General features: G+C 48.2%; 5 protein-coding genes across 7 annotated transcripts; 4 read left to right on the top strand and 1 right to left on the bottom strand.

The window, feature by feature from the left end:
• Nucleotides 1-66: 66 nt before the first annotated feature.
• LOC9659355 (protein SCO1 homolog 1, mitochondrial) lies at nt 67-1,513 on the top strand. Of its 2 annotated transcripts, XM_002986549.2 has the most exons (8): nt 69-216; nt 262-333; nt 401-497; nt 559-759; nt 821-898; nt 947-1,079; nt 1,138-1,250; nt 1,318-1,513. In XM_002986549.2, the coding sequence occupies exons 1-8, from the start codon at nt 148-150 to the stop codon at nt 1,320-1,322; spliced, it is 768 nt and encodes a 255-aa protein (XP_002986595.2). In that variant the 5' UTR covers nt 69-147; the 3' UTR covers nt 1,323-1,513. The 2 variants fall into 2 exon arrangements, with proteins under 2 accessions (XP_024516218.1, XP_002986595.2); XM_024660450.1 differs by having other exon boundaries at nt 67-216; nt 1,138-1,513.
• Nucleotides 1,514-1,641: 128 nt separating this feature from the next.
• LOC9659354 (polyamine oxidase) lies at nt 1,642-3,957 on the top strand. Its single transcript, XM_002986548.2, has 10 exons — nt 1,642-1,867; nt 1,933-2,182; nt 2,246-2,389; nt 2,444-2,505; nt 2,567-2,748; nt 2,800-2,943; nt 3,003-3,155; nt 3,210-3,549; nt 3,599-3,735; nt 3,793-3,957. The coding sequence occupies exons 1-10, from the start codon at nt 1,717-1,719 to the stop codon at nt 3,862-3,864; spliced, it is 1,635 nt and encodes a 544-aa protein (XP_002986594.2). The 5' UTR covers nt 1,642-1,716; the 3' UTR covers nt 3,865-3,957.
• A 195-nt stretch (nt 3,958-4,152) lies between these two features.
• On the top strand, nt 4,153-7,152 carry LOC9658758 (polyamine oxidase). Its single transcript, XM_002986547.2, has 10 exons — nt 4,153-4,317; nt 4,870-5,119; nt 5,429-5,572; nt 5,625-5,686; nt 5,737-5,918; nt 5,980-6,123; nt 6,178-6,330; nt 6,401-6,740; nt 6,802-6,938; nt 7,030-7,152. Exons 1-10 carry the CDS (start codon nt 4,311-4,313, stop codon nt 7,072-7,074), a joined length of 1,464 nt encoding a protein of 487 aa, XP_002986593.2. The 5' UTR covers nt 4,153-4,310; the 3' UTR covers nt 7,075-7,152.
• Nucleotides 6,925-9,261, bottom strand: LOC9659353 (nucleolar protein 56). 2 transcript variants are annotated; one of them, XM_024660424.1, is made up of 9 exons: nt 9,007-9,261; nt 8,726-8,940; nt 8,512-8,669; nt 8,269-8,456; nt 7,961-8,213; nt 7,756-7,904; nt 7,481-7,693; nt 7,154-7,429; nt 6,925-7,104 (listed from the first exon to the last, which is right to left on the bottom strand). In XM_024660424.1, the coding sequence occupies exons 1-8, from the start codon at nt 9,236-9,238 to the stop codon at nt 7,170-7,172; spliced, it is 1,668 nt and encodes a 555-aa protein (XP_024516192.1). In that variant the 5' UTR covers nt 9,239-9,261; the 3' UTR covers nt 6,925-7,104; nt 7,154-7,169. The 2 variants fall into 2 exon arrangements, with proteins under 2 accessions (XP_024516192.1, XP_024516193.1); XM_024660425.1 differs by having other exon boundaries at nt 6,925-7,106; nt 7,157-7,429.
• A 151-nt stretch (nt 9,262-9,412) lies between these two features.
• LOC9659352 lies at nt 9,413-11,448 on the top strand. Its single transcript, XM_002986546.2, has 7 exons — nt 9,413-9,783; nt 9,865-10,002; nt 10,046-10,408; nt 10,465-10,707; nt 10,762-10,854; nt 10,914-11,114; nt 11,187-11,448. Exons 1-7 carry the CDS (start codon nt 9,481-9,483, stop codon nt 11,400-11,402), a joined length of 1,557 nt encoding a protein of 518 aa, XP_002986592.2. The 5' UTR covers nt 9,413-9,480; the 3' UTR covers nt 11,403-11,448.
• Nucleotides 11,449-11,536: the final 88 nt, after the last annotated feature.

Genomic DNA, 11,536 nt, shown 5'->3' with positions numbered 1-11,536 from the left:
GATAGAGAGATTGCGAGGATGAGCTCCAACGGCATCTTTTAAGTTCCGGCATTCTGATCCTGCTCTGCTGCCATGGCAAGGAGAAGGAAGAGACATATGCACTAATTGATATAATATTGTTTTAGGGTTTTAGGTATGGAATGAGCAATGGCGCTGGGCATGTCCAGGCGCTACTACACCTCCTTCGCCAAGAGGATCGCTGCGCCATCGCCAAAGGTTCGCGAAAATCTCATTCCTTTCTCTGCATTCCTCGCTCTCCAGGCGAAATATTGCTCTTCCAGGAGGAGGTTTTCAGTCGAGAGAGAGCGCCCTGTGATCGTGCCCTATCCAGAGGTTGTGATCCTTCTCTATGGATCTCATGACACATTCTTTCTTCTTTCTCTTACTCTCTGTCTTCCAGCCTGCGAACTGGCTTGCTCGATCGATGATTCTTCTGGGGACCGGCGTGGGCCTCGCATTTGCCGCGTATTTCTACCTCGGGAGGCCACCGATCGAAGGTAGTTTTTCTGTTTTCTTCTTGTTCTTCTTGTTGTCAATGCTAAGTCTGTTTTTCCTTAGCGAAAAAAACATCTACCGCGGCTGTGAGGCCTGAGAGGATCACCGTCGGTGGCCCGTTCTCTCTCCTCGATCAGTCTGGCAAAGTAGTGTCGAACAGTGACTTCTTTGGCAAGTGGTCTTTGATCTACATTGGCTACACGCATTGTCCCGAGGATTGTCCGCGGCAGCTTGAGAAGATTGCTAGCGTCGTGCATCAACTAGGTGAGTTTTCGTGGTTACTTTCGTTTTTCCATTTTTTTTCTTGATGTTGGATTACACTTAGGAAAGAGCATTGTGCCGATCTTCATCACGGCTGATCCGGAGCGTGACAACGCGGTCCAACTCAAGCACTACCTCAGAGGTCGAGCTCAATCAAACGTAAAAGCCTTTCCAACCTTTGTCTCTGCAGAGTTTCACCCAGGCTTTGTTGGACTTACTGGAAAGCCAAGCGATGTGAGGCCGGTGCTGTGGAAGTTCCGAGCGTTTTTCAGGAAGACGGACGAGGACAGATCCGACTACCTTGTCGAGCACTCCTCTAACGTGTAAGCGAAATTCACTTCTCTTCGCGCAGCCGATATATCTTTTCCAGTCTTGTGGCAGTTACCTGATGAACACCAAGATGGAATGCATCAAGGTGTTTGGACCCGAGTACCATGACAAAGCACTGGTGGACGCCATCACTAAGGAGATGACAAAGGCTGCTGCCATGGAGGGTACTCAAGCTCTCTAGACTCATGCCTATGACCGAATGCCACTAACTCCTCTCTCCGGCGCTTGCAGCTTGAAGTATAGAAGAATTTTTTTGCGATATCTTCTCACTCTCGTCGACTAGTTTTGAGTATAACTTTAGCGCCACGGTATCGTCTCGTCGCTTGTGCTCTTAACCCGAGTGGCGACATGATTTTGCAGACTCTGTATAGCAGGAAAAGAAAAAACATTTGGCAAAGACAGACAGACCAGCGCTCTTGCTTGATTATGACGTTGCTTTTTCTAAACCTTTCCGATCAGTCATACAGCTGGCCGGCACGATCTCTGTCCGCGACGAAAATGGTCCATTCGTACAGTTTTTGTACAACGATCCTATCAATATGCAAGGATGTTGCTTCTTCATTCACACAATCTGTAATTTAGTTTTCTGTGCAGCTTGCAGCGGCAAGCAGCGGAGAGGCAGCAGTGGCCATGGCTCGTTCTTTGCTATCTACATTTCTTCTCGTCGCGTTGCTAGCACCGCTACTCGATGCTGCCGTTGCTGCTGCTGGTGCTCGAAGGCTTGCTACTGATCCAAAGCCATCGCCGTCATCGGTTATTATTGTTGGGGCCGGCATGGCAGGTTAATGACAAACTCGGAAGTCCATCTCGTCGAAACTGACTGAGATCTGCTCGTGGTGTTCTCAGGTGTAATGGCTGCGAAGACACTGTCCGAAGCTGGAGTGAAGGATTTTGTTATTCTCGAGGCGACTGAGGTCATCGGGGGGCGAATGCGGGAGGCGGACTTTGCAGGGAAGCGGATCGAGCTGGGAGCAAACTGGGTGGAAGGAGTGAACAAGACCACCACGAATCCCATCTGGAAGCTTGCAAACCAGTACAAGCTCCGGACGTTCTACTCTAACTTTGACAATCTCAGTCACAACATCTACACTCAGAAGTAAGTTTCTCTCTGTTTGCTGAGCTTCACACGATAATCTGAAAGGCATTAAATTGTGGGCAGTGGACATCTTCAAAACAAGCTGGGAGAAAACTTTATGAGCAAGTCCGACGATTCTAGCGATTTCGTTGATGAGCTCGGGCTGAGCAAGAGCGAAAGCAATGCCCCGGATATGTCTGTTTTGTCCGCACAGAAACTTCACGGAGTGTAAGCGCTCGATCTTTCAATGTGCTTGCTTATCTTAATCTGTGCTGGCTACAGTTTTCCAAAGACTCCTGTCGAGATGGTTCTCGACTATTACAACTACGACTACGAATTTGCAGGTATCTACCTTACTTATTTTCTAGATTTCTTGACCATGTTTCTCTCCTTTGAACATTCCAGAGCCACCAAGTGTCACGAGCTTGAAAAACACACAGCCTAATCCTACGTTTCATAATTTTGGCGACGACAATTACCTTGTTGCTGACCAGCGTGGTTACTCGTACCTCGTTCAGAAACTAGCCGAGGAGTTCCTTGCCAACAAGAACGGCAAAATTACCGATCCCAGGCTTCAGCTTAACAAGGTACCACGGCTTGACATGAAAGTGATCAATCCTACTCTTCGCTCTTCGCAGGTTGTCCGCCAAATCAAGTACTCTAAAACAGGAGTGGCTGCAACCACTGAAGACGGCAAAGTCTACAACTCAAAGTACATCATCGTGACGGTCAGTCTGGGAGTTCTTCAGAGCGACCTTATCAAGTTCAACCCTGGTTTACCGGTCAGTTCATTCGAAGTAGATGCATCCTCCGCTAAATGGCAGTGCAATCCCCTCTGCAGGACTGGAAACGTGAAGCTTTGAGCGAGTTTGACATGGCTGTTTACACCAAGATCTTTCTCAAGTTCCCCTACAAGTTCTGGCCTTCAAACGGACCACTGACCGAGTTCTTCCTCTATGCCGACGAGAGACGCGGGTACTATCCAATATGGCAAGTAAGGACACTTCAAACTCTTCACACCATCGTGTTTTAAGCTGGAAGCTTTCAGCATTTGGAGAACGAGTACCCAGGGGCAAATGTCATGTTCGTCACCGTCACGGACTACGAATCCCGCCGCATTGAGCAACAACCCAACAATGAAACCATAGCCGAGATCCACGAAGTGCTTAAGTCGATGTTTGGACCGTCGGTGCCCAAGCCAACTGATATCCTGGTACCGAGATGGTGGTCCAACAGGTTCTTCGTCGGCTCCTTCTCCAACTGGCCCATTGGTGTGGAAGCTTTCGAGTTTGAGAGGATCCAAGCGCCGCTCAGCCACACTCTCTACTTCGCTGGAGAGCACACGCATGAGCACTACAATGGCTACGTCCACGGTGCTTACTACAGCGGTAAGTAGCCAAAGTTCTCGCGGGTTTTGGAGCTCAGTTTGGTTTCCAGGGATCGACGCTGCGAACAAACTCCTGGACTGCATGAAGAAGAACAAGTGCGTGGACAAAGTACCAAAGGCACCGGCGCACAGAACCGGAGAGAAGAGGAGACGAAACATGGAGAGCGCGGAAGCAAGCGTTGTCAAGGTAAGGATCTAGCATTTCTTGGCACTTTTCAGGAGATTTTGTCTTCTTTTTGTTTAGGAGCGGGATTTGTCCAGGCGCGAGTGGGATAAGCAGCTCCATGGAATATTAGCGGTCAATTCAGCTCATTGAATTCATTGATAGCTCCATTCTTGGAGCTGGCCATGTAAACAAAAAATGAATGAATGATGTGGCAAACGATAGTGATAAAAACAATTTTTTGTACAATGGACCAATAGGAAAAACCAAAAAGAAAAAGTGAGAGGGTTTAATTTATGTGAAAATGACAATCCAGCGGAGCCCTCCATGTCGGATGCAATTTCTTTTATTGCTAATGATGCTTAGAAGATTCCAGGATCTCTGGGAGTATTTATAAGCGGCTATCCCGCTAGAGCCAATCATCTATAGACACCATGAGGAGCTTCTCGAGCTTTTTCTTCTCTTCCTTCGTCTTCTTCTTCTTCCTCGCCTTGGTCGCTCTGGATCGATCGCGCTGCGTCGCTGCAGCGCGGAAGATCACTGCTGAGGATGCCCTCGATGCCAAATACTCGTTTGACGTGATAATTGTTGGTGCAGGAATGGCAGGTATACAATACACGAAGAATTTTATCACATATATCTTTGATTCACGAGAGATGTGGAGAGAAAGACTCCATTCTCACCATGTTTCGTGAAGTTTTTCGTGATGTATCTTTGATTCGCGAAAGATCTGGAAAGAGAGAGAGAGAAAGACTCCATTCTCACCATGTTTCGTGAAGTTCTTCGTGATCTATACGTTTCGTTAGCACATATATCTTTGATGCACGAAAGATCTGGAAGAGAGAGAGAGAGAGAGCCACTCCATTCTATCAAATACATCTTTGAATTCACGAAAGATCTGGGAAAAAAGAGAGAGAAACTCCATGCTCACCACTTCGTTTTCGTGATCTTAGCACATATATCTTTGATTCACGAAAGATCTGGAGAGAGAGAGAAAGAGAGAGAGAGAGAGAGAGAGAGAGAGTCCATTCGTTTCGTGAAGTTCTTCGTGATCTATATGTTTCGTGATCCTACACGTTGATTCTTTTGATGTATCTTTACATTGGCATTCGTATATGGATGGAATCTCTAAATGCCATTGGTTTTCCGTGGTTGCAGGCATCATGGCTGCAAACACCTTGTCCGAGGCCGGGATTGACGACTTTGTCATCCTTGAGGCCACGGACAGGATCGGCGGGAGGATGCGCGAGGCCGATTTCGCGGGCAAGAGGATCGAGCTGGGAGCAAACTGGGTCGAGGGTGTCAACGAGACGACGACAAACCCAATCTGGGAGCTCGCAAACAAGCACAAGCTCCGGATGTTCTACTCCAACTTTGACAATCTCAGCAGCAACATCTACACCCAAGAGTTCAGTGATCTTAGAGCCCAACACATTAAACTTCCTTTTAAGATATATTCTATCCATGCCATCAAGTTCTCCTGGATCTCCCAAAGAACTCTATGATCATGGCCTCGATGCTCTCTCTCTTTTCCCAAGAACAAGAACTCTGTGACCCTCTTTCTCTTCTCCTAAAAAGTTTCATTCTCACTTCTCCCAGGCGAGATATAAGAGGAGAACTCACAACTCTTTTCTCATGAATCATCTCTCTCTCTCTCTCTCTCTCCACACACACACAATCCATGGGATCTAATCTCTCTCACGTTTTGCTCTTGCAGTGGACACTTTGCAAACAAGCTGGGCGACATCTACATGAAGAAGCTCGACGACAGCTCCGAGTGGATCGAATCGCTTGGAATCAAGAAGAGCCAGAGCAATAGCGCCGATATCTCTGTGTTCACAGCACAGCGCATTTATGGAAAGTAAGGCTTTATGCCGCTAATAAGGACCTCCATATACCACAAAATCTTGCAGGGTCCCCTCGACGCCAGTGGAGATGGTCCTCGACTACTACAATTATGACTACGAATTTGCTGGTACGTATAAATGCTTGCAAGAGCAATGCCAGCATTTGAATACTTTCCAGAGCCTCCTCGAGTTACCAGCTTGAAGAACACCCAGCCAAACCCCACCTTTCACAACTTTGGCGATAGCAATTTCCTGGTGGCCGACCAAAGGGGATACTCGTACCTCGTCCAAAAGTTGGCGGAAGAGTTTCTGGATTCCAAGGATGGAGTTATCACCGATCCAAGGCTCAAGCTCAACACGGTTTGACAATCGCCAATGATCTCCATTCCCAAATGCTAAAACCTCTTGGATCATCTCGCAGGTGGTGAACAATATACGATACTCCAAGAATGGTGTAAAAGTTGGCACCGAAGGTGGCAAGAGCTACAAAGCCAAGTACGTGATCGTCACAGTCAGCCTTGGGGTTCTCCAGAGCGGCCTCATCAAGTTCATACCACCCTTCCCGGTATCAAAACCCAAAGTTTCCACAATCAAGATCTCAAACCCAAGGTTTTTGCAGGACTGGAAGATCGAGGCCTTGAGCGAGTTTGACATGGCTGTCTACACGAAGATCTTCCTCAAATTCCCATACAAGTTCTGGCCATCAAACGGACCCCTCACCGAGTTCATGCTCTACGCCGACGAGCACCGAGGATACTATCCAGTCTGGCAGGTAATCCCCCATTATCATCTAAAACATAGAATTATCATCTCAAAGAAACAAACTAACTCTTCTTTCACAGCATCTGGAAAACGAGTACCCGGGAGCCAACGTCATGTTTGTCACAGTGACCGACGACGAATCCCGGCGTATCGAGCAGCAGCCCCCCAACGAAACCATCGAGGAAGTCCACGAAGTTCTCAAGAACATGTTTGGGCCGTCGGTGCCAAAGCCGATCGATATCCTGGTTCCAAAGTGGTTTTCGAATCGCTTCTTCGGTGGATCCTTCTCAAACTGGCCCATCGGCGTCGAGAGCTACGAGTTTGAGCGAATCCAAGCGCCGCTCAAGGGAGCGCTCTACTTCAGCGGAGAGCACACCCACGAGCACTACAATGGCTACGTCCACGGAGCTTACTACAGTGGTGAGTCTTGCGGAAGAAAGCTCGTTTTCAGTACCTGACTCTCGGAGGATTTGCTCGCAAGGTATCGATGCTGCGAATCGGCTGCTGGCTTGCAAGAAAGAGGGGAAGTGCATCGATGAAGTGCCGCAAGCACCTCCACACAGGCGGGGCTCTAAGAAGAGGAGAAACGTGGACGAGGCTGAAATGGAAGCAATAAAAGTAAGTGGTTCTTTAAAGTCACAAGTTGGAAAAAAAAAAATAGAAACAAGTGGAAAAAATGATACATCCCTGTTTGGTGTTTTGTTTCCAGGAACGCGATGCTGCGCGGCAGGCTTGGAAGAAGAGCGCTATGTAGGCTGTATTCTCTCCTCTTCAGCTATAATGGCTGGAATTTCCACTACGTAAATAAAGAGATGAAAGTAAAAACAGCGTACCTTTCGTAGTTTTAAGTTACTCGGCAGCATTCTTTCGCTTCTTCTTTTTCTTTGACACCTCCTCAGCCGCTTCGGCAGATTTTTTAGCCTTTTTCTTCTTCTTTGGCTCGTTCTTTGAAACAGGCTCGTCCTCGACTGCAACTGATGGATGCCCGTTCTCCTCCTCCGAAATCGCTTTCTTCTTCTTCTTCTTCTTTTCGGCAGCTGGCTGCGGCTCATCCATGTCCATGGGCTCGGCGTCACTCTTCCTCTTTTTCTTCTTTTTCTTCTTTCCATCTGGCAGTGACGAGTACAATCATCTTAAGATGCATGAAAAAGAGGTACTACCTTCTGGAAAGGCTTCTCCATCTTGTGCTATTTTCTCTTTTTCTGCGGCGTCTTCCATCTCCACGTCAGCATTCGATTGCTGTTGCAGCGCCTCTTTGCAGGCCAGCTTCATTACGTCGATATTTTTCCGAGGCGCCACACCCTTGTCATAGAAATCAAGCCGTTCTTCCACTTGCTCCTTCAGCTTTTGTCCAAAAGCATTTGTGCTCGTTTCTTGAAACAAGACACACAAAAGAAACCTTTAGATAAAGAGGCTTTTAACAGGAAAGACTTACCCAGGTAGCAGTCAAGCCGCGTTGCAAGACTGGCCTTGTTTGCCAGGTATCGGGAAATACGGCCCTTGTTCTTCGCTGAAGCCCTCCCAATGAACGAAGAATGGAAGATGAGACCATACTTTGGCGTGTTACCTTTGGTCTTCAAAGCCCTGGAGTGATGAGAACAAGTTTTAAACAGTCGAAATACATAGATAAAATAAAGCACCTGAATAGAGCTTTCTCTGCTCCGAGAATCTGAACTGTTGAAGCAGGACACTTAGCCAGGTTTGAGAGGCTCCCTGCATGTGAAATAAGTCGGGCGCCAACAATCTCTCCGATAAGAGTAGCCAAGTTTGGCGCAATTCCATGCATCTTGGACACGAGATACCCATGGAGCACGGTTCGGAACTCCACAAGCCGGACAACCCTTTCTCCAAAAGCCTGGATGTTGATCAAGTCGATGGGAGAAATGTCCTGACCTGTTAGCAAAACTTGGCGTCAAATAAAAATACCAAGGGATACTAAGAGACGCACCCATGGATGATTTCGCAGCCGCAAGAATTTCCTTTGCCTTGTCCTCATCCCCGGTAATCTCTGTCAGCTCTTCAAGTGACTCGTCCGCGAGAGTAGATTTGTCCTTGATGAACGTACAGAGCTTTGCGTATATGTAGTTGTCGCTAATAATCTTAACCAGCTCCGGAAAATGCCATGAATACCACTCTCTAGCAACAACGAAAACTAATCAGAAAGACAAAGAGAAGAAGTGCAACCGCGTACTTGGCTCTCATGGCAAATGTGTTGATATCTTTGTCGAGCGTATCCAGCAAGCTTATGCTCTGGATTATCATGTTGTCGATCCTATTCACGTTGAATTTCACTTTGGCTCTGCTGTAGCTATGAGAAAGACCAAGCTGGGCTCTTTCCACATCTCCCTCCTGTCGAAGTCCTAAATGTAAGAACTCCAAAGAGAAACGAGAGAAAAAAATGACACCTTGAGATCACGGACGAAACGAGAAAAATGGAGACGAATGCCACGCAAAAACTCTGCAACAAACTCATTGCTCTGGCAGGGAACGCCCAGACTCTCTTGGATTTGAGACCCCAGCTTTGGTTCCGCCACGCCCAGAGAGAACTTGGCGGCCTTTCCCGCCTTCACTTTGGGGAGACAAGAGCCTAAAAACTCTTGCAGCTCGCTGGTCATGATCCCTGGCAAAGAAAGAGTAGTTTTTAAGTAGTTTCTACGCTCTAAGCTAAGATTCGGGAAATTCTTACCTTCTGATATGGCATTGCACTGGTCCAGCGCGCTGGCGGCCGACTCAAATGGCTTGAAAGTGACGAGGCGGACGACATTGCCAAATCGATTGAGATCTTTGATGGATTCCTGGACGGCCGCCGCGGCCTGGCCAATCTCGTCGAGCCCGTGCGCCTCGAAGATCGAGTAGCCCGACGGCGCCTCGTAGAGAAGATAGAGAGGCTGCGACTTGGAAGCCGAGAGAGTCGCCATGCCGAAAAACCCTAAACCCTAAAATCGAGAATCTACCAATGATGCCTTTCGTTTTAGTGCTAAGTACATGGTTTAAGTCATAAGCCTGTTTTAAATCCTTTTTTGAAAAGATTCGCATTAGCTAGTGGGATATTCGTCTATATTGTACGGATGGGCCTCATTTATTATACGGCACGCAAGCTTGGAGGGAAGAGCCCTAGAGGTAGATTTTTTGCAGGGGCGAGGGCGCCGGGGCGCGATCGATGGAGCTGCTGCTGCTACTGCTTCTCATGATCCTCGGCGCGCCCGCGCGATCGCTGCCGCTGCTGCCATTCCATCCGCGCGACGTTCTCCCGGCGCTGCCGCACGGGATTGCATGGCCGACGCTCAACCGGCTGCACAACGCGGTGGATTTGCTGCCGGAGTTCGTAGCGGCAGTGTCGTCTCCCTCGGACAGGAATTTGAGCAGCTGGAAAGGTGCCTGCTTCTACAAGAACGAGGCATGGCTGGAATTCACGGAGCCAAAGGAGGCCAATAGCTCTGGAGGGGGCATTTTATATATCAAGGTATGTTCTTAAGGAAGAATGTTGGTGTTCTTCTCTTCTTTTTTTTTGTCATGTCTTAGAACAGTCGTGGTTTCGTTCCAGACAAGCAATGCTCACAGTTGGACATGTATGGACTTGTATATCTTTGCCACTCCTTACCGAGTTACTTGGGACTACTACTTCATTGGCCGCACGCACACCATGGAGATCAAAGAATGGCAAGAAGGAGAGCTTGATTATGTAAGTGAGATTGACAAGAAAAATGCTGACAGTTCTCTTCCAGGTGAAAGACAAGGGAATTTCGGTGTTTTTGATGAAGGCCGGCATGCTTGGAACTTTGATGGCTCTGTGGGACGTGCTGCCGATTTTCTCAAACACCGGCTGGGGACAAGATGCCAACATCGAGTTCTTGAAGAGGCATATGAAAACTAAGTTTGTGGAGCGTCCGCAAAGCATGTCGAACTTCAGCACCGACGATATCCAGTCTGGTGACTTTCTGGCGCTCTCCAAGATACGAGGACGTTGGGGAGGCTTTGAAACTTTGGAGAAATGGGTCACGGGAGCTTACGCTGGGCACACTGCGTTTGCTCTCAGGGACGAACAAGGAAAGCTGTGGGTTGGAGAGTCCGGGCACGAAAACAAAGAGGTAAACAAGCGTTTCTTCTTGGTGGTTATCTTGATTTTCATTCTCTTGTGTGGCAGGGTCAAGAGATAATTGCTGTCTTAACTTGGGATGACTGGTGGAAGCAGCAGCTAGCAGACGATGCGAATCCTCATATTGTTGTGTTGCCTCTCAGCTCGGCGATGCGAGAAAAGTTCAATCTTACTGCCGCCTGGGAATACGCGCGGAGCATGGATGGCAAGCCATATGGTTACCATAACATGATCTTCAGCTGGATTGACACTCCGGTAGACAACTATCCTCCTCAGCTGGACTCAAACCTGGTAAGAGAGCTTTAGTTTCCAAAGCTTGTTGACACATTTTCTCGGTTGGGATAGGTGGCTTCGGTGCTCACGGTCTGGACTCGACTCCAACCAGAGTATGCTGCCAATATGTGGAATGAAGCTCTCAACAAGCGTCTCGACACTCAGGTATGACTTAGTTTCGATGAGAAAAGTGGAAAACTTGTTCATGTTTTTTGTGCTACCAGGGGCTGGATCTTCCCGGCGTGATGAGAGAAGCCGAGCATCGAGGCATTCCATTCGAGGAGCTTCTGGCCATTCCAGAGAAGGACGATTGGATTTACAGCGACGGCAAGTCGACGTCCTGCGTCGCGTTCGTCCTCCAAATGTACAAAGAAGCTGGATTGTTTGGAGAGCTCGCAAGCTCCATCCAAGTCACCGAGTTCACGGTAAGTGCTCGCTTCCTTCTTCTTCCTTCTAGCTTGAGTGAGAGTGACGAGAGTTCTTCTCTTTGCTTCCAGATCCGTGACGCATACATGCTGAGCTTCTTCGAGAAGAATTCTTCGCGGCTGCCAAAATGGTGTAATGCTCACGATGATCCTCCTCTTCCATTCTGCCAGATCTTGGGGACGTATAGGATGGAATTGCCGGACTATAACACCCTGGTGCCTTACGCCTCCATGGACGAGAGGTGTCCAAGCGTCCCTCCAGACTACTATAGGCCCAGTGGCTGTTAATAATATACGTTACGTCGCTTAAATGTAAATATATTTCTTTAGGGTTCTTACTTCTCCCAGGGTTTTTGCGATCCTCATGCGCGAGCGCATGCGATCGTAAGCTGGAATACGCTCGTGAGCTGGAATGCGCCAAG

Source organism: Selaginella moellendorffii, unplaced genomic scaffold (genome assembly GCF_000143415.4).
Source record: "Selaginella moellendorffii unplaced genomic scaffold, v1.0 SELMOscaffold_74, whole genome shotgun sequence".
NCBI classification, from domain to species: Eukaryota; Viridiplantae; Streptophyta; class Lycopodiopsida; order Selaginellales; family Selaginellaceae; genus Selaginella; species Selaginella moellendorffii.
Note: the sequence above shows the minus strand (reverse complement) of the source record. Positions and strands in the feature narration are given on the sequence as shown.

What these genes read in the sequence shown, in the direction of transcription:
- LOC9658758 (XM_002986547.2), top strand. An exon ending in GCACAGCGCATTTATGGAAA is followed by an intron (nt 5,573 to 5,624) that starts GTAAGGCTTTAT and finishes AAAATCTTGCAG; the next exon opens with GGTCCCCTCGACGCCAGTGG. An exon ending in CAAGGCTCAAGCTCAACACG is followed by an intron (nt 5,919 to 5,979) that starts GTTTGACAATCG and finishes ATCATCTCGCAG; the next exon opens with GTGGTGAACAATATACGATA.
- LOC9659354 (XM_002986548.2), top strand. Translation starts at nt 1,717, where the DNA reads ATGGCTCGTTCTTTGCTATCTACATTTCTTCTCGTCGCGTTGCTAGCA. An exon ending in CACAACATCTACACTCAGAA is followed by an intron (nt 2,183 to 2,245) that starts GTAAGTTTCTCT and finishes AATTGTGGGCAG; the next exon opens with TGGACATCTTCAAAACAAGC. An exon ending in CGGAAGCAAGCGTTGTCAAG is followed by an intron (nt 3,736 to 3,792) that starts GTAAGGATCTAG and finishes CTTTTTGTTTAG; the next exon opens with GAGCGGGATTTGTCCAGGCG.
- LOC9659355 (XM_024660450.1), top strand. Translation starts at nt 148, where the DNA reads ATGGCGCTGGGCATGTCCAGGCGCTACTACACCTCCTTCGCCAAGAGG. An exon ending in TCGCTGCGCCATCGCCAAAG is followed by an intron (nt 217 to 261) that starts GTTCGCGAAAAT and finishes CTCGCTCTCCAG; the next exon opens with GCGAAATATTGCTCTTCCAG. An exon ending in CGGGAGGCCACCGATCGAAG is followed by an intron (nt 498 to 558) that starts GTAGTTTTTCTG and finishes GTTTTTCCTTAG; the next exon opens with CGAAAAAAACATCTACCGCG.
- LOC9659353 (XM_024660424.1), bottom strand. Translation starts at nt 9,238, where the DNA reads ATGGCGACTCTCTCGGCTTCCAAGTCGCAGCCTCTCTATCTTCTCTAC. An exon ending in GTGCAATGCCATATCAGAAG is followed by an intron (nt 8,941 to 9,006) that starts GTAAGAATTTCC and finishes TTTCTTTGCCAG; the next exon opens with GGATCATGACCAGCGAGCTG. An exon ending in GCAGAGAAAGCTCTATTCAG is followed by an intron (nt 7,905 to 7,960) that starts GTGCTTTATTTT and finishes TCATCACTCCAG; the next exon opens with GGCTTTGAAGACCAAAGGTA.
- LOC9659352 (XM_002986546.2), top strand. Translation starts at nt 9,481, where the DNA reads ATGGAGCTGCTGCTGCTACTGCTTCTCATGATCCTCGGCGCGCCCGCG. An exon ending in GGGGCATTTTATATATCAAG is followed by an intron (nt 9,784 to 9,864) that starts GTATGTTCTTAA and finishes GTTTCGTTCCAG; the next exon opens with ACAAGCAATGCTCACAGTTG. An exon ending in AAGAAGGAGAGCTTGATTAT is followed by an intron (nt 10,003 to 10,045) that starts GTAAGTGAGATT and finishes GTTCTCTTCCAG; the next exon opens with GTGAAAGACAAGGGAATTTC.